This window comes from Culex quinquefasciatus, chromosome 2, assembly GCF_015732765.1.
Source record: "Culex quinquefasciatus strain JHB chromosome 2, VPISU_Cqui_1.0_pri_paternal, whole genome shotgun sequence".
Taxonomy (NCBI): Eukaryota; Metazoa; Arthropoda; class Insecta; order Diptera; family Culicidae; genus Culex; species Culex quinquefasciatus.
The window spans coordinates 132,207,810-132,231,491 of NC_051862.1; the positions used below are offsets into that span (position 1 = coordinate 132,207,810).

Consider the following 23,682-nt stretch of genomic DNA (forward strand, 5'->3'; position numbering starts at 1 on the left):
CAAAATGTTTCAAAACGAGTCACTTCAGCAGCAAAAAATATGTCACGCTTGAGCTTGAACAAAGCCTTCTACTTTGTTTATGTTTACAGCACTAGTGCAGTTGTATTAGTGAGGAGCAGTGGGGATCATTCGGAAACCACGTTACGCATTCTGTCTTTTCAGCACCCAGGGTATGACAAATAAAAAACTGTAACAAGTTTTGATTTTCTTTTATTTTTTACTCAAATTTTTTATTTCATATACATTCATACTGACAAAATAATTTTGATTGTTTGCAAAGTATTTCAATCACAATTTGTTTTTTTCTCAGCTCAAACTGATACAACTGTTTAATTTTATTAACCAATCAATAGTGGTACAAGATGCTGTTTTACGACTTTAATCGACTACAGCCAAAAATATATATCTTCATGCTTCGATATGTTCTACAACTTTGTTCATGCACTTTTGGTGAAATTTGTGTATGAAAAAACTCATCACAGTAGGCTATGGAAAAGCTAACTAGATAAATAATAACAAAATCTTGCTAAAACTCATCATATAACTTTGAAATCCTAAGCAAAGTTGTTTGTTTTGATATTACTGAACAACTCTTCCTATCATTTTTAAATCAAATTTTTAAATAGCACCTCTGAGATTTATTGAGCATTTGTAGTGTAAGATCTTTCCAATGCAAGCTGGCGCTTAAAATGTGGTAGGCGCCTTTTCGAGATCTTATGTTTTAAATTGGGTTTTTTTTCTTAAAATGGCTATAATTAATTATTTTAGAATAAAGAGAAAAAAGAGTTCCGAAAATTGTGAACACGCGTTCATGAAAATGGGAACCACGAACAAAGTGTTCAAATTTCATGGTACGATTTTCAAAAATGTACCATAGCATTTGAACACTTTGTTCGTGGTTCCCATTTTCATGAACGCGTGTTCACGATTTTAGGAAGTCTTTTTTCTCCGTGTAACCACGGCAAATAGTGTCCAGGGCATTCGTGGAAATACAATGTCCCATCCCAGAGGGTCCCGGAGTACCAAACCTTCTTAGCATGGTGCTCCCAACGACTACAACCAAATCTCGGAGCGTATGGTGGTGTGTCCCCACGCTTCTTCCTCCCCTGTCGATTCAGAATTGTGTTGTTGTTCGAACACTCTGTGCTCAAACTCAACCCAATTACGAGTCATCTCTGCGATACGGCTTTACGCAGTAGGCCTGGCCTCTTTAACGCTTGTGATGTTTCAATGCATTCCGATGCAATGGCGCACTACAAATGTTACTAAATGACAAGAAGAGTGCAAGGCGTCATCTAACCTAAGGCACTCTCCAGGATCCCTTTGAAAGATTGGCTGCGCTAGGGTCTGATGAGATTAGATTAGATTAGAAAATGGCTATAATGAATTATTCTCAAGTCCAAATCAACTAGTCAAAAAATGAAAAGGTTTGTTTTTTGTTTTTTTAGGTTAGCTTAGGCCGCTGCAAATATTTTTTGAAAAAATAAAATAAATTACAGGCCACGGAGTCAAAATTTGAATGAAAAATTGTTTTAAAATGCATTATACACCTGTCCAATTTTTTTTTTTTTGAATTAAATATACTTTATTGAATCTTTCTTATAATAATTACATTTGGTTTACATAATAAGTGGTCAGCTGTGGCTCTTCAGCTTTAGTTTGCTTTTCGTGATTTAAACACTGTTCATTTTCTTAACTTTAAAAGTATATGATTTATCATTTTTGTAACACTAGGTACAATGAGGAAAAAAAAATTAAGAAAACATAACCTAACCTAAAACTAACTTTATCTTACCATAAACTAAACCAATCCTTGAATCAAGGGGTATTCAGATATAGCACATTTTTCCCTGAATTTCAAACATTTTTCTTGAATCTTCTGATCCAACATTTTTACTTCTGCTAATTCATGAACCTCACTTGATCTTGTCCAGCCAGGAACATTCAAAACCATTTTGAGTACCTTGTTTTGGACACGCTGGAGCTTCAATTTATGAGTTCTAGCGCAACACTCCCAAACAGGTACTGCATACTCAATAACGGGGTAAATTATTTGTTTGTAAACTGCTAGCTTATTTTTCAAAGATAGCTTTGATTTTCTGTTAATTAAAGGATACAAACACCTGATGAGAATGCTGCACTTGTTCAATATTTTATCTACATGCTGCCGAAACAATAGTTTCGAGTCAAGTATGAGACCTAAATAGACAACTTCCTTTGACCAGGGTATCGAAACATCATTCATTTTATCAAAACATCATCCTTTGGGGCAAATCTGGCCGATTTGGAAAGTGGAAAAATGATGGTTTGAGTTTTGGCTGCATTTATGCGAATTTTCCAGTCGCCAAAGTATTCGGAAAGAACGTCAAGACCCTTCTGAAGGCGGCCAACTAAATATCTGGTTATTTTACCCTTATAAATAACGGCAGTGTCATCAGCAAAAAGTGACAACACACCATTACCAGGAAGAGTAGGCAAATCAGATGTAAAAATATTGTACAGAAGTGGGCCAAGAATACTTCCTTGGGAACCCCAGCATCAATGTTGAATAATCCAGAAGCAATCCCATTCAGAAAAACCCTGAACGATCTCTCCGAAAGATAGTGCTGGATAATTTTGATAAGATACATTGGAAAACCGTATAAATACAGTTTATGTATCAAACCATCATGCCAAACATTGTCAAAAGCCTTCTCAACATCCAACAAAGCCATAGCAGTTGATTTAGACTCAAGCTTGTTCTGCTTGATGATTTTAGTTACTCTCGTAAGCTGATGAGCAGTATTATGTCCCTTTCGGAAGCCAAACTGCTCATTCAAAATTATATTATTATCGTTGGTAAAATCCAAAAGCCTTGAATAGATGACCTTCTCAAAGAGTTTGGACAGACTACTCAAAAGACTAATGGGACGATAACTTGTTGGCGATGTTGGATCTTTTGAGGCTTCAAAATTGGTATGACTTTGCCCAGTTTCCAATTGGTGGGGAAGTAACCAAGTTGCAAACATTTATTGAAAATATTGGCTAGATGTTGAAAGAACTGATCACTCTGTTTTTTCAACACTAGATTAAAATGTTATCAAAGCCTGGAGCTTTCATATTTTTCATTTGTTTTACTGCAACTTTGACTTCCTCACCAGAAACATGGGAATCTGCAGGAAATTCAAAGGTAGAGTTATTAATTGTTGAAATACTATTGGCAACTGATGTTTCTTTACGGCTGGTCATGGAAGCGCCAAGATTATGAGAACTAACAAAATGAAGCCCAAGTGCATTTGCCTTTTCCTCGGATGTAATCAAACGAGAATCCTCAACAATAAGAGGAGGAATAGGCTTTGGTTTGTTTTTAAGAACTTTTGAAAGTTTCCAAAATGGTTTTGAATAATTCCCAAGCTGGCTTACATGTTTTGAAAATTCTTGATTTCTGATATTGTCAAGTCGGTCTTGTATGATTTTGTTCAAATTGTTAACTGAAATCTTTTGTCATAGTCCCCAGTCCGTTGATATTGTCTCCTATAAACATTCCTAAGTCTAATCAAGTGTTTAGTATCTACGTCAATATCAGTTACCTTAAAATTAACAGGAACCTCCCGAACGTTGGCAGCCTCTGCTTGGTTGATAGCCTGCTGGATCACCTCCAGCGAACGATCAATATCGGCAGAAGTTTCCGGGTGTTGATCATAGTCGATGTTGCTGTCGACCACTTGCTGAAACTGCTGCCAGTCAACGTTGTGGTAATCTTTCCGGGTTGGTTGCCGCTGCGGAGTAACGGAAGCTCCAACCTCCACAACCACCGGATAGTGATCAGAACTCAACTCTTCAAACACCTCAGGATGAGCCACGTTCTCAGCCATATTGGTAATGAAGAAGTCGATGATTGAGTGATTCCCAGACCGAGCCACCCTCGTTGGACGATCTGGACTCACAACGTTGTAGTATCCGTTTTGCAGATCGTTGTGCAGAATCACTCCGTTCCGATTCCTCCTGCTGTTGCCCCAAACTTCATGCTTCGCGTTGAGGTCACCAGCGATGATGTACTTTGCGCTCCGCCGTGTCAGCTTCTGGATATCGCTCTTCAGTTTTGCTGCTGAACCATCTCTGGAATTCACCTGACGTGGGCAGTATGCAGCAATGAAGAGTACTGGGCCAACCGAAGTGGGAATTTCCACTCCAACGGCCTCGATGATGTCCAGCTTAAAGTGTGGCAGCCGGCGTGGCTTGAGATCACGATGAACAGCGACAAGCACACCTCCTCCTCCAGAGGTGGTCCTATCGAGCTGCGTCGCGATCTTGTAGTTTTGCAGATAAACTTTTTCACCGGGCTTCAGATGAGTTTCCGTGATGGCAGCTACGTCGATCTCCTTCTCGCGAAGAAAATCCACCAGCTCTAAATTCTTCCTCCTAATGGAGCAAGCGTTCCAATTCAGCAGCTTGAGGACCTACGATCCATACTGGATGACGAACGAGGTCAGCACTTCAATCTGCTGGGTCTTGGTTTTGCATCCACGCAGTGCAGCGGACATCTGTTTGAAAATATTGAGGAGTTCGGTTGAGGTGTAAAGATCATTACCATTTTCCTCAACTGCTGGTTCTTGGGTTGGTCTTGGCTCCTGGCTGAAGCCCGGTGGTGGCGGTCTCGGCTCCTGGCTGGAACCCGGCCGTGGATGATTCATCTCAGCTCTCTTCCTGGGATCCAACGGCAACGGTGCCAAGTTCGGGACCTGGCGTCGCGGTTGAAGAGGTGGAAATTTTGCTCCACCAGGGCTGGAGGAGTTCTACGACGCTGAGGCTGATTCTTCGTCGATGCTTGCTGCCGAATTTTCACGAACTCAGCTCTCTTGGGGCACTTTCGGTCGGTTGACGAGTGCTCACCGTTGCAGTTGAGGCACTTCACCAGCGAATCTTGGATGCACTGGGATGTGATGTGCGCATCGGTACCACATTTGGCGCAACGACGCTTCAGGTGGCAGTTCTTACCTCCGTGCCCGAAGCCCAGGCAGTTGAAGCATTGTGTGACGTCACGATGCACTGGTCGGTATCGCTCCCACGACACGATAATGTTGAAAACCGCTCGAATTGCCTTCAGCTCAGGAAGCGTCGTCGATCCCTTAGCCAAATGCAGCAGGTAGAGCTGGTCACGGTACTTGATGTCTTTGTTGCGTCGGCTCATTTTGTGCACGGCCAACACATCCAGTTTCAAAACTTTTAGCTCGGCAGCTAATTCCTCCACTGGCATGTCGTACAGACCTCTGACGACGATTTTGTACGGCTTATCCATGACGACATCATGGGTAAAGTACTCCGCCTCGTTTTCGGTCAAGTAATCCTTGACCAGTTGATAGTGCTGCCTGGATTGCACCAGCACCTTAAATCCGTCCTGACACAGACGAATGTTGCCTAGGACTTTCCCAGACTTGATGAGTTCAACCAGCCCCGCACGAAAGTCGATCGTTGCTGCTGATTGCCTCACATAAAAAGGCAGTTTCTCCTTTCGCTGTTTCACTTCATTCTCCTTTGCTTCCGCTACCTGGTCCTCGTCAGGCAGTCCAGCAAACTTGTTGTTCTTCAATAGCTGCTCCTCGTGCGACGAAGAGTTCTCCTCCTCCTCATCCATCGGTACAGTACCGTCGCTCTTTTTCGTCTTTTTGCTGTTCGATGTCACTTCCAAAAGCACCTTCCTTTTGGAAATTCCCGGTTTTTGGCCATCAGTTGAGGCCTCAACCTTCCTTTTGGAAATTCCCACTTTTTTGCCTGCTTGAGCCGCAGGTAGGGCAATATTGCCGGCGTTTTGCGCCGGGACGCGACGAGTCATGTTGATTCAGACAACCTTCACCAACGAATGCTCGGATAACAAATGATACACCTGTCCAGTTGTTTTGCAATCATTAATTTCCAAATATTCTGAGTATTGACGAAAATTTAAATTTTGCGAGATTTTTTTTTTGCGTCGCTGTACATTGTAGTTTTATGAAAGTTCAAACATTTTTTAATGTGCCCAAACATGCTAAATATAATTATCAATGCATCAAGGCATTTTTTAAATTTGTTGCCCCCTGATTTTGTGGACCAATTTTGAAAGAGGGGGGCGTCATAATCTTTGAAAAATATTGGCAAAGGCCTTAGTTGCTTTCTCTAAAATCAGTCGTGGAAGACGTAGATTACGAGATAAAATTTTAGTGACTTTGACAAAGTTGACTTTTTAGAAGACAGCAAAATTCCCAAAAAAAAATCCTGAAAAGTTAGGTTTTTAAAATCACCCTAATCGCTCCATACTATTTGCAACAACTCTCCTCAAGACATCAAAGCTCCAAAGCATCACCATTTTTCGGAAAATGTATTTTTCACTAAATGTTACGATCAGGATTATGGACAAAACACATCGTCAAAACTTGAATATTTGGAAAACTAATGATTGTAAAACAATTGCACTAATCAACAAAAAAATGTGCATTTTTATACACTTTTTCATTCATCATTGAAACCATGGTTTTCACTTTATATATCTAAGTTATTGCCTTTTGAATCCAATCCAAAATAACGTGTTTTTTTATCAGGATGAGAATTATCAATAATCACGTAAGGAAAGCTTTCCCGCTTGCAACAAAATAGCTAAATCAACAAAACTTGCCCACCCCGTAATCACAGCACAACAACTGTAACGAACCGATCATTAGGCTTGTGATGAAGGTAATTTTCATATCGTCACGTCCATCACCAACGCCGCCGTCCACCGAGGGTAGCCCACGTGGGCATCACATCTCAGCAGCGCGAATTTACTCACATTTTGACACTGTCAACTGCCAGCCGCTCAACATGATGACGCCGGTGTTTCGACCTGGTGTATTAAATCTAATTTGGTTCTGAAACTCCAACGATCTTGAGGTGGTCACCAACCTCCTGGAACAACTCTTCCCCAAATGGGGATAAAGGGACCTCACACAGAGGTCACCACGTGCTCACAGTCACAGTCACAAACCCCACAGAATTTTCCGAGCAACCGCGGACCGAGTTCTTCGCGTTTCGAGCACGACCCGCTTGGAGTTTCGCGAATGTGTCCGTCCAACCGTCAGGCGAGACGTTTGCGCAGGAATTAAACCGCAACCGATAGCCTTCTGGCGCATTTATACGATTTGGCAGCTGCGTCCGAACTCTGGTCTGCTTGTCTGTGTTTTGGGGCTCGGACGGAGAGTAAGAGCGACTACCTCAACTCAGTCTCGTTGGGCAGGTGAGAGGAAAACGGAAACGACGCCAGCAACTACTCGAGCTGCGCTGATAGTAGCAAAGCGAGAGTGAGAGCAAGCTGTGGTTGATCGCGGCTGTTGCTTAGCTTTGGAAGAGCGTCGCGACGCTGCTGGAGAGAATGGCAAGTTGTTGTTGAAGTGGGTTTTTTTTATCAGTAGAGTTTAGCTTATTGTTGAATGGGTTGGTATGCCAGAGTTGGAGATTCCGGCTGTTTTTGCTCACACCTCTTCGGCGCTCTTTGAAGGTGCGAGCTCGTGCGTGAAATGTGAAGGAAAAGGAAATATGCGAATATTGGCAAATTTGAAGGCGTGAGGGATCTGCCACAAAAAATAATATTTCAGCACACAAACAAACAAAAACAAACCACCCCTATAACTAACAACCCACAGGTCGTTTGTGGTCTCTATTGCAAGTTTCTGCACGAGCATAGGAGTCCGAAGGCTTGAATGGGAAGGACATCCAAAATCCACCTTAAACCGCCGACCAGCGATTCCACCGGAGCAGGCTTGGGTTGGTGTGTTGTTTGTACTTATGCCAGGGAGACGACTCCTACATGTGGAATGACTTAACGGTATAACCACAACTAAGGTCGGAGCCTACGTTTTACTTCCACATCCGATGGAAGGTTGGATAAGATGTGAATCGAACCCATGAACATCTGCTTGCAAAGCAAACAGCGTAACCATTCAGTCACGCCTGCTTTCAGCACTCAAAAGCTTTAAAAATCGGCCTATGTACAAAGCACTTTGTGATTCTATTTGTTTCTATATAATAATAATAATATATGCTTAAAATTATATACATGTTTCATCTTTTTCTTCATTCAAAAAATAATGTAATAGCGTAAAAAGCTTGGAATCATTCTTTTAAATCGTTGTTAATTACCATTTCAAATAGATACAAAATTGGTGTTATAGGGACTTTTTTTTGTTGTAAAATTGGAAGCCCGATTTGATGACGTACTCAAAATTGCGAAAAAAAACATATGGTTCATAAACAAAATAGTTCAATCGACGCTATTTCTCGTAACTTAACTGTCAAAAATCGAGAGACATGAGCAAAAGAAAGTAATATGGTTGTAAGAAAAAAAATAAAGTTGTCCAAATTTAGCAAGCACAGCATTTTTTCAGTTCCTTTTGATGTCCTAAACATATCCCAAAAATTTTGCAACGATTGATTTAGTCGTCACTTTGCGCAAAGCGATTCAATTTTCCATATAAATTTGTATGGGAAAAACTTTTTTTTTTGATTATAATTTTTATAAAATCCACATTTCACGCTGTACTAAAACCGTATTCATATTCGGATGCTCTGCAAGGTGCTCAACAACTTTCCCCAAGAGAGTATGGTGCTAACTTGCTCCTAAAAAAAAAGATACAGCGTGTTCAAAACTCGTCTAAAACGTATTTTTGCTCGAAAATCACGTTTTAGACGAGTTTTGAGGACGCTGTATCTTCTTTTAGGGAATATGAATTCGATTTTTGTATAGCGTGAAACGTGGATTTTGTAAATATCAAAATCCAAAAAAATGTTTTTCCATACATATTCCATAGAAAATTGAATCGCTTTGTGCAAAGTGAGGATTAAACCAATCATTCCCAAACTTTGGGGAGTTGTTAAGGACCGTAAAAGGAACTGAAAAATTGCTGTGCTGGAAAATTGATTTTGCTATTTCACCCTAATGAGCAATTCTCTACGAAATCAACCGATTTTGACCATTTTTATTTTTTTTTTATTTGGCTCAAACTTCGTGAGGACCTTCCCTATGATCAAATAATCTATTTTGTGACATTGGTTCACTCATACAAGTTTTCATACAATTTTGGCTGTTGTCCTTACAAAAATGAAACGTAAATATTCGAACAGTTGTTGCTTTTGAGTAAATTTTCCGATCGCCAAGTCTTCGGCAAAGTTATAGGTATTGTTGAGGACTACCGTAAAACGGGGTGCCTTTGATAACCTGGGTGACTTTGATAGGTTTGAGATTTTTCCGCAAAATGAAGAATACAAATTGAATACGTACGGAATGGTTTGGAATCATATTGACCGTGGTAGAGAAGTACTAAAAGTACCTCAGGAAGAACTTCTCATAATATTTTGAAAAGTTTAAAAAGTTAGTTAACTATTATTAATAAAATGTTGATGAAAGGCATTATTCCAAACTTCTCAAAGTGACATGTTTTTCTCAATGAACATGATTTTGAATCGGAAAATGGAATGCATTTTCGGATTCTTTGGAAAATTTTCCACTGGGAGAAGGTAAAATAATTTTGTAAATATTAAAAAATATGTGTTTTTGAAACATAATTCAAAAAAATCTCCAAATTTACAGTTGAACAAATTTGATATAAAATGTGAAAACTTGTGATTCGTGCTTCGAATTCAGTTTAAAATGCTATAAATATATATTGATAATTTTATAAACAATACTAGATTTAACGAATTTCAGGCAAAATTCCGACTTATTAGCAATTTTACCTAAAATTTATATGTATTTTGTTAAAAAGCTTACAAATTTAGTTAACTAATTATAAACATTGTTTTTTTCTTAAGAACTATGTCAGCAACCTTACTGATGGTACATATACAGTATGTAAAAAAAAGTATTTACACCCCTTGGGCACTATGCACATTTTGTGATGAAACATGTAACAATTTAAAGTTTGACAGAAACCTAGTACTACGTTTTGTTCAGAAACTCATGCCGAAAATTTTGCTACAAAAAGCTCATGAAAAGATGTTTTCTATAAAAAGTTATATAACAAATACTATTACAAAAATAAAAAAGGTGCAAAAAAAGTTTGTACACCTTTCGAAAAATTAACATTAAAAATGTTATTTATTGACAAATCATAATAAATCCAGTCTCCCAACTCCAAATAGGCATCCTTGACTGATTAAAAAAATAATTTGGATTGAATATAAAGTTTACTAACTACTTAGTATAAAAGTATATGTAACTCTGGAAATTCTATATAAAACTTATCTTAACTTAATTTTGCAAACTTTCAATTTAACTAAATGTCAATATATTACCATAAAATTGCTATTTAAACATTCTGGAGTGGGTATAACACCGTGTTGGGGGTCTTTGTATCGCTAGAATAGATTTTTCGTTGGAATTTCGTACCAACCCGGAATTACGTCGTCGGAAAATCCGCCGGCATCCGAGCCGGTCCACAATTCACAAGTCAACCTATGTGGCATCGGAAAGGGCATAAAATTTCCGATCTTTTGATACCCATACATCCAGGTTTTCTATAAAACCCACGTTTTTAAATACCTAGGCAAAAATGTTGTTATGGTTTCGTTTGAGCAACCTGCCAAAAATGTATGGAATTTCGTAATTTTTGTTCTCGTGGATCAAACTTACTTTTTGCCCAGGTATTTAACAACGTGGGTTTTATAGAAAACCTGGATGTATGGGTATCAAAAGATCGGAAATTTTATGCCCTTTCCGATGCCACATAGGTTGACTTGTGAATTGTGGACCGGTTCGGATGCCGGCGGATTTTCCGACGACGTAATTCCGGGTTGGTACGAAATTTCAACGAAAAATCTATTCTAGCGATACAAAGACCTCCAAAACGGTGTTATTCCTACTCCAAAATGTTTATTTAGCAATTCTATGGTAATATATTGACATTTAGTTAAATTGAAAGTTTGCAAAATTAAGTTTAGATAAGTTTTATATAGAATTTCCAGAGTTATATAAACTTTCAAACTAAGTAGCTAGTAAACTTTATATTTAATCCAAATTTATTTTTTTGATCAGTCAAGGAAGCCTATTTGGAGTTGGGAGACTGGATTTATGGTGATTTGTCAACAAATAACATTATATATGTTAATTTTTTGAAAGGTGTGCAAACTTTTTTTGCACCTTTTTTATTTATGTAATAGTATTTGTTTTATAACTTTTTTATAGAAATCATCTTTTCATGAGCTTTTTGTAGCAAAATGTTCGGCATGAGTTTCTGAACAAAACGTAGTACTAGGTTTCTGTCAAACTTAAAATTGTTACATGTTTCATCACAAAATGTGCATAGTGCCCAAGGGGTGTAAATACTTTTTTTACATACTGTAACGTCAAAATAAAGTTTGATCACCTTTTATCTGATCTTAACAAAAAAAAACTATGACTATCAAAGTCACCCCGGAATTCATAATGAGAATTTTTAACTTAACTATTTTTGTAAACATTATAGACAAAACTTTTTTTCATAAATAGTGCATGGACTTAGTGTGGCCTACCCCAGTACATGTTTAAAAAAAATAATCTTGACAAAAACCTTTCCAGTTGGGAAATATTGCAAAATTAAATTGAAATCCTATCAAAGCCTCCCCGGTTTACAGTATTGAGAAAAAATAGGTACACGGAAAAAGTTGCGGATTTTTCCTGATATACGTATTATTTTATTTTGGAGATTTTGTGATATGTTTTAGGGGACAAAAGCCGCAATTTTTGAGCCATAGAGAAGTATGGTAAAAAAAATCTGCAGCCGAGCTATGATTTTTTTTTTAAATAATGAATTTTGGAAAAATCTAAATTTCTTGAAAAAACTAACTTTACTACATTTCTTTATGTAAAAATGAATTTGCAATAGAAAAGTAATTTACAAATTTTTTGATAAAAGGCCTCATTTTCAAGATATATCCACCGAAAGTTTGATTTTAGCGAAATATATGCAGTTTGTCGATTTTTAAAAACAGAGACCATGAGTGACCATTTCTGAAAATATATTTTATAAAAAGTTCAGAAAATTTGCTATAAAATTGTCTCAGAGACATTGAAGATAAGACCTCTGGTTGCTGAGATACAGCGGCTTAAAGAAAATGGAACAGGAAATTTTATAAGTCTCACTCAAACAACCCACCATTTTGTATTGTCGATATCTCAGCAACTAATGGTCCGATTTTCAATGTTAAAACATGAAACAGTCGTGAAATTTTCCGATCTTTTCGGAAACAATATTTTAAAAAAACTAATCAAGACTAACATTTCAAAAGGGAGTAATATTGAATGTTCGACCCTTTTGAAATGTTAGTCTTTATTCAAAAAATTTAAAAGTGAAGTTTCTCATGTTACAGCATTTTTAAGATTTTTGACGTTTTTGAACCATAAAACTTTGTGTCCCGATTTGCCCCACTTTCCGTTGACCTAAAGTTCTCATATTTTGGCCAGATGCTAGTCTTATATGTAGAAACAATTGGTGAGGTCGATGCGAGATGGCTTTGTCAAGAAATGTAGTGCACGTTCCTATAGCCACCGGTCAGTTCCTTCGCGCAACACGAAACCACTGTTTCCTCTGTTGTACGCGCAACTTTAACTTCAGCAACACCGACTACGACGCACGCCTCCACTTAGCACCTGTACGTGATCTTAAGCTAGAAGGGTACATTAGCCACCGTCTGACCACTATCCGTCTAGTTTACTAGTTTTCGCCGGTTCGAACCTCGGTCGATTCTGCCTGCTGTACGTCGTGCATAATTGCACAGCTGAGTAGTTCTACGACGACGACGACTACGTGTTGACCATGGAAGAAATGTGTCGATGGGTAACTTCTAGTAGCAAGTGGTTCTACTACAGAAACCGAAACGCCGTTTTTTTTTTCAACAGCGATAGTGAACCGGTAAGTTGGGTGCAAGACACCTCCAACGCGGTACTCCTTCATATACTGAGCTGGCAGTTTATACTAGTTGAGTCACGTGCGTGTTAAGTTGCTTTTGACGTAGCATACAAATTTGCTTGATTCAAGTTGAACGTTAGATTGCAATGCCCGCAGATACCTAACCTTAACCTGCACAGTTTTGGCACATTAACCCCCTCTTTTTTTCAAAAGGTGGTTATCTCACTTCAACTGAAGGCCACATCCGACACTGACAAGAGCATTACTCCAAGGAGTGATCACGGAAACAAAGGTTTATTTGAATCACCCAGATAACAAAACAAATTCAACCCCGGTCATAACACAATTCAAACGACAGATCACATCTCTCGTAATAATTGATACCCCTGGAGCTGTTGTTGGACAACTGTGCATTGGTCATTGATACTGCTATTGATTTGATAACATACAATCCTTCCCCCTAAAAAAAGTGTCCACCCAATATGATACCGCAAAAAATAAACTCCAAACTGCCGATAATGGCCAATTTTTGGGCTGCAATTAAGGCAGAAGCACTTTTTTCGGTTGCATTTGTGGCACAATTGGCGGGGGTTTGTCCCAAGCCGGTCTTCAAGATAGTAGATAACCAAGAGGGCTCTTAAACATGTCTGGCGGAGGTGTTGTTGATAACGGCGAGGAGAAGGTTGGGATTCCTCGGGGGTGAGGGATTATCAGCGCTCACTTGACGATAAGTCCACGCTTCGGGTGAAGGTGGTTTCTAGTATTTGAAGAATGTTGTCAACTTTGATTCTTCATGCAGCGGCAACAAAACAAATTGTATTTTTTTTAAACTATGAACCCAGCATCCAAATATGAGCCAAACCAAACAGCTTTTAAGAATTAGTCGACATTCGTTATATTAATTAGTTTTAATTTTTTTATACAAAATTTAAAAGAAAACATTCAAAAATTACAGCAATAATGCTATAGATTTTTTAACTGGGTAATAAAAGCAAAGCAATCCGCTTTAACGACTCCCGGGTCTTTTGTGGGCTCTGTTGCAAGTATCTGCTCATTTCTAGGCGTCCGAAGGTTATGTGTGGTGAGTCACCCAAAACCTCTTTTACGCAAAATGGACCGACGTTTTACTTCCCCATCCGATAGAAGGCCAGGAGGATAAGACGGAAATCGAACCCGCGCCCCATAGCAACTTAAGGATCGGCAGCCGAAGCCGCTAACCACCGCGCCACGAGGCCGGTGGGTAATAGTGTGTCCCAATTGAAATACGTGTCGTAATTGAAAGACGCAACTTTTGGTAATCTAACATGTATAGTTCATTGCTGAAATTTTGAAGTTATCGCAGTTTTAGTGAAAAAAGTCGATTTTTTTCCCGTTTTCGTCATTTTACCATTTTTGCACGCGGCGCGTCAAAAAACCCAGTTTATATTTTCAAAATATCGTATATCAAATTATTGAAAACATAACTTCACCATTTTTTGATATGCTATGTGAAATTTTCCGAGGAATCCGATAAAAATATTTCCAGACATAGACTCTTTGGTCCCGAGACCTTCAAAACAGTATTTTAAGTTTTCATACGACCTTTTCAAATGTTAAGCTAGATTTTTGGAACTTCTTACTATTTTGCACAAATAACCAAACTAACGATGGATGAAATGGCGCGGAGCTATGATTTTTGAAAAAAAGTGTTTTTTGCGAAAATCGACGAAAATTGCCATTTTTCAGACCACCCTAACACGGCGTAGGTCACCCTAATGGCCAAACAAAAAAATATGGGTCTAATTATTTCGGCCAAGGAACCCCCAGAAAAATGTTGAGCCCGATCGGAGAACTTTTTTTTCGAATCATGCTGTTTTCGTGGGGGATTGCTGTATATATGTAAAATTTAAAAAAAAACTGTATCTTCTGAAGGAATTTTTTGATCGATTTGGAGTCTTCGGCAAAGGTGTAGGTTTGGATAAGGACTACACTGAACAAATGATACATAGTAAAAAAAATTTGATTTTTAATTTATTTTTTTGTCTTTGAAAAAAAAACACGTTTTTTATATGTTTTAGGGGACATAAAATGCCAACTTTTCAGAAATTTCCAGGTTGTACAAAAAATCTTTGACCTAGTAATAAATCGATAATCGATACTGATTTTTTCAAAAAATCCGAATATTGATCTCAAAAATTTTTCAACTTCATATTTCGATGTAAAATCAAGCTTTGAAAATTCTCTTTATTTTGCGTTTTTGAACTTTGTTGATACAACCCTTTATTTGCTGAGATATTGCCATGCAAAGGTTTATAAACAGGAAAATTGATTGTTTAACTTGATTTGAAAATGTTGTTTTCGAAAAGATCGATTTCACAAATGTTTCATATTTTAAAATTGTAAATCGGACCATTAGTTGCTGAGAAATCGACATTTGAAAATGGTGGGTTGTTTGGGCGAGACTTAGAATGCTATTTAAAAAACATATGCATTAATTTAAAAAAATAATAACTGCGACTATTTTCAAAGAAATCACGAAGCACTTAATCAAAATTTCACTAAAGTACTTTTTGATTGCTAATTTGATTTTACATCGAAAAATTAAGTTCAAAATTTTTTGCGACCAATAATTCGATTTTTTGGAAAAATCAGTATTGATTAAAAAAATCATAATCCGGTCAAAGATTTTTTGCACAACCTGAAAATTTCTGAAAAGTTGGAATTTGATGTTCCCTAAAACATATCAAAAAATAAAAAAAATAAAAATTGGGTTTTTTTGCAAATCAAGTTTATGTGACAAAAAGTAAAATAAAAAATCACATATTTTTTTTTACCGTGTATCATTATTTTTCAGTGTAGTCCGTATCCGTACCTACAACTTTGCCGAAGACACCAAATCGATCAAAAAATCCTTCAAAAGATACAGATTTTTGAATTTTCGTACATCATTTTTGTTTGGACAGCTACCAAATTTGTATGGAAAATTATATGGACAAACTAATGATGCAAAATGGCTTTTTTGGGCATATCTAAAGCTGCCAACTGTACGGATTTTTTCCTTACCGTACGGATTTTCGACCTTCTCCGCGGATTTTAAACAGGCCGGATTTTTTGTACGGAATTTTTCGCATAATATGGATTTGTAGGAATTTGAACATTTTTTTAAAAAATTCATTGCTTTTTTGATTGGGTCAAAGCTTTTATTTAACTGTCAGTATGATTTTAAAGAGATAACTTACATAATGTTTGTATTTGTATTTGCATCTTTATTTCAAAAATCTACATAAGGGCAAGCCTTTTATCGTATACACACCCAAAACTGGCAGCGCTAGTCCGAAAGAATGATGGTCTCGAGTCGAGATAATAGTGGTACCATTCACGGACGCAGAGAACACAGCTCGAGATGGGCGATAGAACTATTCTCTCGAGGTTCATTAGCAAAAAAAGTTCATCCGTCAAACAAAAAACCAAAAGTGTCGATAACGGGAATCGAACCAGAGATCTTTGACAAACCAATCCAATGACTTAGCTGCCTCGGCCACCCAGCTTGGTGACCAAGGAGAAGTCAGAAGTCGATGTATGACACTTGTTGGAAATTTATTGATTCAACTAACGAATGAACTCATTTGTTATGATGGTGTGAGTTGATACCATTATTCTATCGATTTTGGCACTGAGCCCTCAATAAATTTTGAGAAAACGATTATCTCGACTCTGAATTTTGGGTGCAGAGACATTATTAAGTTCGAAAATGATTTTCCGGGTTTTCCTCAGTTCATACTTGATTGTCAATAGTTGCTCTTTTCAAAATCCTTACAAAATATATTTACCAAAAAAAAGATCAAAAGGCTTTCTAAAGCTTGTGAAAACCTTGTGTTGTGCTTGTATTTATAGGACCTTTCCAATAAAAGCTCTAGAAATGTTTTCGTGAAAACACTGACAACGATATTATTCGTAAAAGCAAACTTGATATTTTGTAAACTTTTAAACGTTTAACAAAAATATGTCTATTTCTAAAATTCCAAATTTATCTAAATAATTCCTTGACATTTTTTGTTATACCATGGTGTCATGTCGGTAAAGTATACGGATTTTTGCTCAGCAAGAGTTGGTAGGCTTAGGCATATCGAAGGCACCAAAAAAGTTTCAGTCGGATTAAAAAATACAAATATTAAAATTTAAAAAAAAAAACTTAATTTTACGACCTGGGACACTGTGCTATGATACTTTAGAAACCTAAGGCAAGCGGATAGGATGTCGAGCCGCTGTCAGTGCGAGCCACCTCCATTAGCTGAAGGTTGTGAGAGCAAAAAGGAGACATCGTGTAAAATGAGACAGAAGATTCTCTCTGTTCGAAACAGTTAGAAACTATTGATCTTTATTCTAATGAAATGTCCACAAAATTAAATTATATTCAAATTATATTTTTCACCATTTAAGGTATATTGAGATATTCAAATAAAAAAAATTCCAAACTTGATTTCATAAAATTACAATTTAGTTCAACCTTTAAATTAAATTGTTTAATTTAGGTTAAATTAAGGGTTGAGTGCATGATTGACAAAGGGAGCGCGTGGTCGTAAAAAATATTCGGAGTGAAAAGTGATTTTTTTTGTGATTTTTAAAACCCTTCCTATATCATCGTTGATCGGAAGGCACGGCGTCGGGTGGATTGTGTTTAAATTTTTCGAATAAGGTTTTATTTTTTTTGCGGTGAAAAAGCCATTTCTATATAATGAACGAAAAACGCACTGACAATTTGGATCGTTGAGTTAATAGTGGAGCAAAATAACTGTGTGTGAGTGATTTTGTGTGTTAACCAGAAAGACCTTCCCATAGCATCGTTGCTCGGAAGGTTCGCCGACGGGTCTGTTATGAAAGTCCTCCCCATAGCGTCGTAGCTCGGGAGGCATCGAAAAGCCAATACCTTATCCTACTAACCCAAAAAAAAATAATCACGTGATGCTTGAAGGAGATGCTGTGGATTCAACGGTCTCAAGCGGTATCAACAAGTATATAGCGAAAAACTATGTGCTTGATGAGTCTGCAACTTCAACTATCGGACTAACATTCCTCCCTTTCGTTGAACTGCAGGCTTCTTGGGAGGGCGCTGGTATTGACTAATAAAGTAGAGATCTTCAGAGGTTAAACAGTGAACGGATGGTTGCCTCCCACTGATCATTTTTGATTCATTGTTTAACTTCAGCTGATCTGTCAATAACGGAGTAGCAGCTCATTGGCAGTCAACCATGCTCATACTCATGCTCATGCTCAAATTGTTTAATTTAGGTTTACTGCGTCGCATTATTTAGACTTCTTTTTTTTGTTGTTTGGTTGATATATCACGATTTCATATGTAAACTTCAACCACATCAATACCCAAGTAACAAGCAAAATGCCTTTACTTCTTAACAGGTTTTATAAAAGGTTTTAAATTTGCTTTTCTGTTTTATGAAAACATAGATCAAAACTTTCTGGATTTATGATAGGAAAGTTTTAAAAATATCTTTAAGAATACTTAAAGAGCATGGAACATAGTTTTATATCACACTTCATTGTTTCTCTCAAAGCTATCCCAGAGAGGTTATTTATAAATCTATTAAGCATTGTCAAAACTGCTTCGAAGCTAAATTAAAACTACTCTGTTCTATGAAAGCATATTTCCAGATTATTTGAACTTGATCTGTCAGATCACAATTTTTTGTACAGTCGGTCGGTTTAGTGTCGAAGAAACTTTTACCAAAGTTTGTAATCCCGGCAAACAAGTGATACTTTTCGTCCATTTCCGACTCCAGCGCAGATGTAACGGGGTACACCTATCCGAGGGTGATCGAGTACATGCCGATTTGGTCCATTGGCATGCATGGGCAGTAGGTGTTTTTTCCGGCACGTGGTGATCGAGTAACACGAGAATCGTCATGGGCGCCGATTCCGTAGCTACGGTGAAACTCTCTCCGACGCGCAGAATCGACAAGCCACAAAACATCTGGTAGGCCATCCGTTTGTCCGTCAGAGCATTTCGAGGACAAACTGGATGAGGCGTTCCGAGAAGCAGATAAATTCGTCGCGGAGTGCTGGTGTTTTTACGTTGGTCTAGTGTTGTTTATTAAAAATCAGTGTTGTTGTGCCAACGGTAAATTCCTTCATGCGAGGAAAACTTATGATGATCCCAATCGAATAAATGAATAAATAGTATGAAAAAATATTGATATTTTGTTTTTTTTTTTCCAACGATGAAAAAATAACCATAAAAAACGTTTTCGGATCTAACTAAAATTCGCATGCGCTACGGTCGCAGTACTACGCCTTTTGCTCTTGGTTAAAATCGCCTTAAAGCTTACTGCAGTCTATATGTTCTTGCTTAATCTTGAACAAGAACTTCGGAAGAAACATAGCTCTTAAAGTTTCTTGTACAAGAACTTCTTAAAAAAAATTGCCCTAATAACTGCTTTGAGTAAGAGAGAATAGTTTTTATGAGATCAGCCATATTAACACGAAAAAGCAATGACCAAAAATGGAAGCCATGTTGATTTTTTAGAAAAAAAAGAATTAATCGGTCCATCAAAATAAAAAATCGATGCAATTTTGAACGATTCATGCCTTCGATTCATATTTTTTCGAGGTATCTAAGAAAACTGACCAGTGAAATTTTTATGGCAAGAATTTTTCGGTTAGGTCGGCTGCGTAAAGTCACAGTTATTTATTATTTTGATGTTATTATATAGTTATCAATGTTATCTTTTTCCATCGGCCATTTGTGATTTAATTTCATAAAGAATGATTGAATTTAACGCCATAAAAATTAGAACTGATTTTCCTTCGACAAATCAATGTATTCTTCAACGAGAGAAAACATCTTTAATAATAGTTTATTTCAGTCTTGAAGATATCTTCTGTGCGGTTATAAATTTAAGAAGCTTGAGCATAAGTTTTATTATAGCAATTAAATACACTTGCAGAGTGTTGTAAAAATCCATGTCAAAGCAGATGAGTTTTAGATTACTCCTAATAAAAGGGGTTGATAACCTCCTAAAATAGTCCACTTTGCTCTTAACTCAGGTTTAATGCTGATTTATTGTTGTCCTGGAGATAAAATGACTTTATGAACATTTTTAGCTAAGATAACTTGAATCTCTCCTCAAGACAGGTACAAAACTGAAAATGTTACTTGGGTAATCTAGCCTAACTGCAACCTACGTCAAATGACAAAAAAACGTCAAAATGCTCATCCCTGCCATTTCAAATATCAACCCAATTGATGTCATAGAAAGAGTATGCGGAATTGCAGGTTGGAAATACCCAAACAAACATTACATTACCTCACCCTGACATGGATTTGTTTAGTGACCAAATGATTCTCTTTTGGAAAGTAAGGTCACCTTGCTGCAAATGTATTTTAATTAAATTTCGTATAAAGATCATTTCTATTAAATGCACTCGAAGCATAACGCGTGTTCCAGAGAGACGTGTTAATTCATGTCCGAAATGCGCTCATCATTCACTCTTCTGTTTTAATTGTCAGTAAAAGCGTCAATACAAGTGTGACATTTGTCTTTTAAGTTTACTCGCAATATTTAACAACTTTTCAAGATCATCGCAAAAGCTATCAGGACGCTGCCTCAGCTTGAGGTGTTCAAGTAATGAGAAACTTTCAAAAATGCACTAACTGTTGGTAACCAAGGGTTATTTAAAAGGAATTCGTAGGCGTTCGCTGGCGCAGTTTAAAAAAAGCGCCAAACCTTGCGGGCATTTTTCCTCGCATAAATATTGAACTTGACGGTTTGTTTTGGTTCGCAAACATTTCTTTGCGACGTTCGCCACAGATGCGCGTGTCAACTACTTAAAAATGGTCATAAAAACCCGAGTTCTGTCTGCTACTCGCGTGTGACTTTGGGGGAGCTTTTTAATGCCAATGACGTTTTGGTTGAACGGTGGATCGAGCTGAGTCGAGCAAGGGGGGGTGTTTGTGGTGGTGATGCGAACTTGTCGAAGAGTCTAGAGATTCCTGATCTTTGGCAGAGTAGTAAAAACTGCGCGAGCATGAGTGAGGGGGTAAAGAATGTGGTTTATGGAGAACGCATCAGCCTCGGAGTGGGTCAATGAAGGAGTAGTTCAACCTCCTTGATTTGTATTTTGTTTCCTATAAGAAATAACATAATATTAAGAATTTAAGTACATACTAATGTTGGGATTAAAAATTGTAGAGAAATAAGTATTTTTGGAGTACTTTTGGAATTTGAAATAACCAAAGTTCTTTTTTCATAACGAACGAAATTTTTCTCTTCAAATAACGTGTTAACAAATAACACATAAATGGATTAGGACTGTACTGTTGAATTTAAAAACATGTTGCAATCAATCATCAATTTCACTCACGCCACGCTCGACACCGATACCTGTGACAATGTTCCCAATACAAATGAAATGGAAATCCGTTTGTCGCGTGCGCCAAACAACAAACAAACCGCTGCAGCCACGTGGAAGTGGCGGCCAACAAACAAAACACCGCTTCACTAACGGGCAGACAGACAGTCAGCAGACAGATTCGCATAATAAATGAAAATTAATTTCATTTTCCTCGTAGTCCTCGTAGAAGCTGCTGCTGTGTCGAGTGGCTCAGAGGAACCCACTTCAAAGCGGCCCGGAAAATCCTTTGAACTTTGCACTTCAAAGGCCGTTCCGTAACAGGACGTCAAACGGTCCAGGAGGATGATTCCGAGATGCTGCAAGTTTTTGGGGGGAAAAGTTTTTGGAAAGTGCGAAGGTGGATTCGTTTTTGAATGATTTTACTTCAGCAAAAATGGAAGTTTCAAAAATATCTTTCTATTAGTTAGTTCTTCATATTTTTTTCTCAGAACTCCACCGGAACCAAAACACGCATCCAACTTGTGGGGGTGTCTCCGGTGGCATTGGTATCGGTCATGCACCACTCGCAACAGGAATAGAAGCAAACCAAAAAAAACACATTAACAAAACAGTCAAACGCCACGACCGCAAGGATTCGCGTGCCGAGCGGAATGCATAAAATTTTCTAAAACCTCGCGAGCCAGTCAGTCTTACATCCAGTGTGGGAGAACATCGCGATTGACCACGATGCCGCGAATAGATAATGAATCATGACAAAGTGTGGTGATAAGTACAGTGCAGAACGAAATGTTTGGGAAATGCTGTGCAGAAACATTGATAAAAATTACCAACGACAAATTCACGTTCTTGTGGAAAAAAAACTTTAAATTTGATTTAAGTTTAAAGTGCAAATAAAAGCGATGATGAATGAAGACAAGTTTTACTCAATTTTCTCACGATTCTTTAATTTCTTTATTTTTTTAACTATTACATTTTGAAATAATTATTCAATAAAAGTTATTAAATGTAAGATGATTTTACTTAAACTGGTGAACTAATCTACATGTATTTTCTTTTTTTTTAATTTTATTTTTTAATATTTTTAAGTCCGGCTGAAACTTTTATGGTGCTTTCGGTATGCCCAAAGGAGCCATTTTGCATCAGAGCAATTCTCTACTTAAACCGGAAATGGATTTAATTTGTATTTTTTGATTTGGCTCAAACTTTGTGGGGGCCTTCCCTAAGACCAAATAAGCTATTTTGTGTCATTGGTTCACCCATATAAGTCTCCATATAATTTTGGCAGCTGTCCATACAAAAATGGTACGTACATATTCAAATAGCTGTAACTTTTGAGTGAATGTTCTGATAAATTTGGTGTCTTCGGCAATGTTGTAAGTATTGTTAAGGACTATTGAGAAAAAAAATAGGTACAAATACAAAAAAATGAAGATTGTTTAATTACAAAAAATCAATTGACCATGAGCATGAGCATGAGCATGGTTGACTGCCAATGAGCTGCTACTCCGTTATTGACAGATCAGCTGAAGTTAAACAATGAATCAAAAATGATCAGTGGGAGCCAACCATCCGTTCACTGTTTAACCTCTGAAGATCCCTACTTTATTAGTCAATACCGGCGCCCTCCCAAGAAGCCTGCAGTTCAACGAAAGGGAGGAATGTTAGTCCGATAGTTGAAGTTGCAGACTCATCAAGCACACAGTTTTTCGCTATATACTTGTTGATACCGCTTGTGACCGTTGAATCCACAGCATCTCCTTCAAGCATCACGTGATTATTATTTTTTTTGGGTTAGTAGGATAAGGTATTGGCTTTTCGATGCCTCCCGAGCTACGATGCTATGGGGAGGACTTTCATAACAGACCCGTCGGCAAGCCATCCGAGCAACGATGCTATGGGAAGGTCTTTTTAATTAATACACAAAGTCACTCACACACAATTATTTCACTCCACTATTAATTAATCCAAAATGTCAGTGCGTCTTTCGATCATTATATAGAAATGGCTTTTTCACCATAAAAAATTAAACCTTATTCAAAAAATTAAACACAATTTACCCGACGCCGTGCCTTCCGATCAACGATGATATAGGAAGGGCTTTGAAAATCACAAAACAATTAATTAAGATCACCAAAAAAAAATCACAAAAAAACACCAATTACTTAACGAAAATTACGCTCAAGACACAAATAATTCAGTAAATCATGTTATTATTCGATTACCACAATCACTCACCCCATACGAAAAGCGACACAAAAGCACACAGAAAAATTAACCTGCATAATCACGACTTTGCGTCCCCACTTCCAGCGCACTAATCTTTAATTACAAAAACTCAATTTCCCAAAAAAACAAATTTTTTGATTTTCGAATTTTTTTGATATATTTTATCGAACAACTTTTGAGCCATAGAGACACATGGTCAAAAAATCTGCCGCCAAGTTATAAATTTTAGAAAAAATAGTGA

At 37.4% G+C, this 23,682-nt stretch overlaps 1 protein-coding gene across 2 annotated transcripts in view; it reads right to left on the bottom strand.

The window, feature by feature from the left end:
- The window catches only part of LOC6041067 (putative inorganic phosphate cotransporter), a 54,975-nt gene that overhangs the window by 24,846 nt on the left and 6,447 nt on the right, over positions 1-23,682 (bottom strand). The window contains exon 1 of one of the 2 annotated variants that reach the window (XM_001850326.2): positions 6,782-7,106. The exons of the other annotated variant lie outside the window; for it this stretch is intronic. Coding sequence (XP_001850378.1) covers positions 6,782-6,815 — 34 coding nt within the window. The 5' untranslated portion in view covers positions 6,816-7,106. Of the gene's footprint in view, positions 1-6,781; positions 7,107-23,682 lie in introns of those variants that run through there. 2 annotated transcript variants of the gene reach the window in all.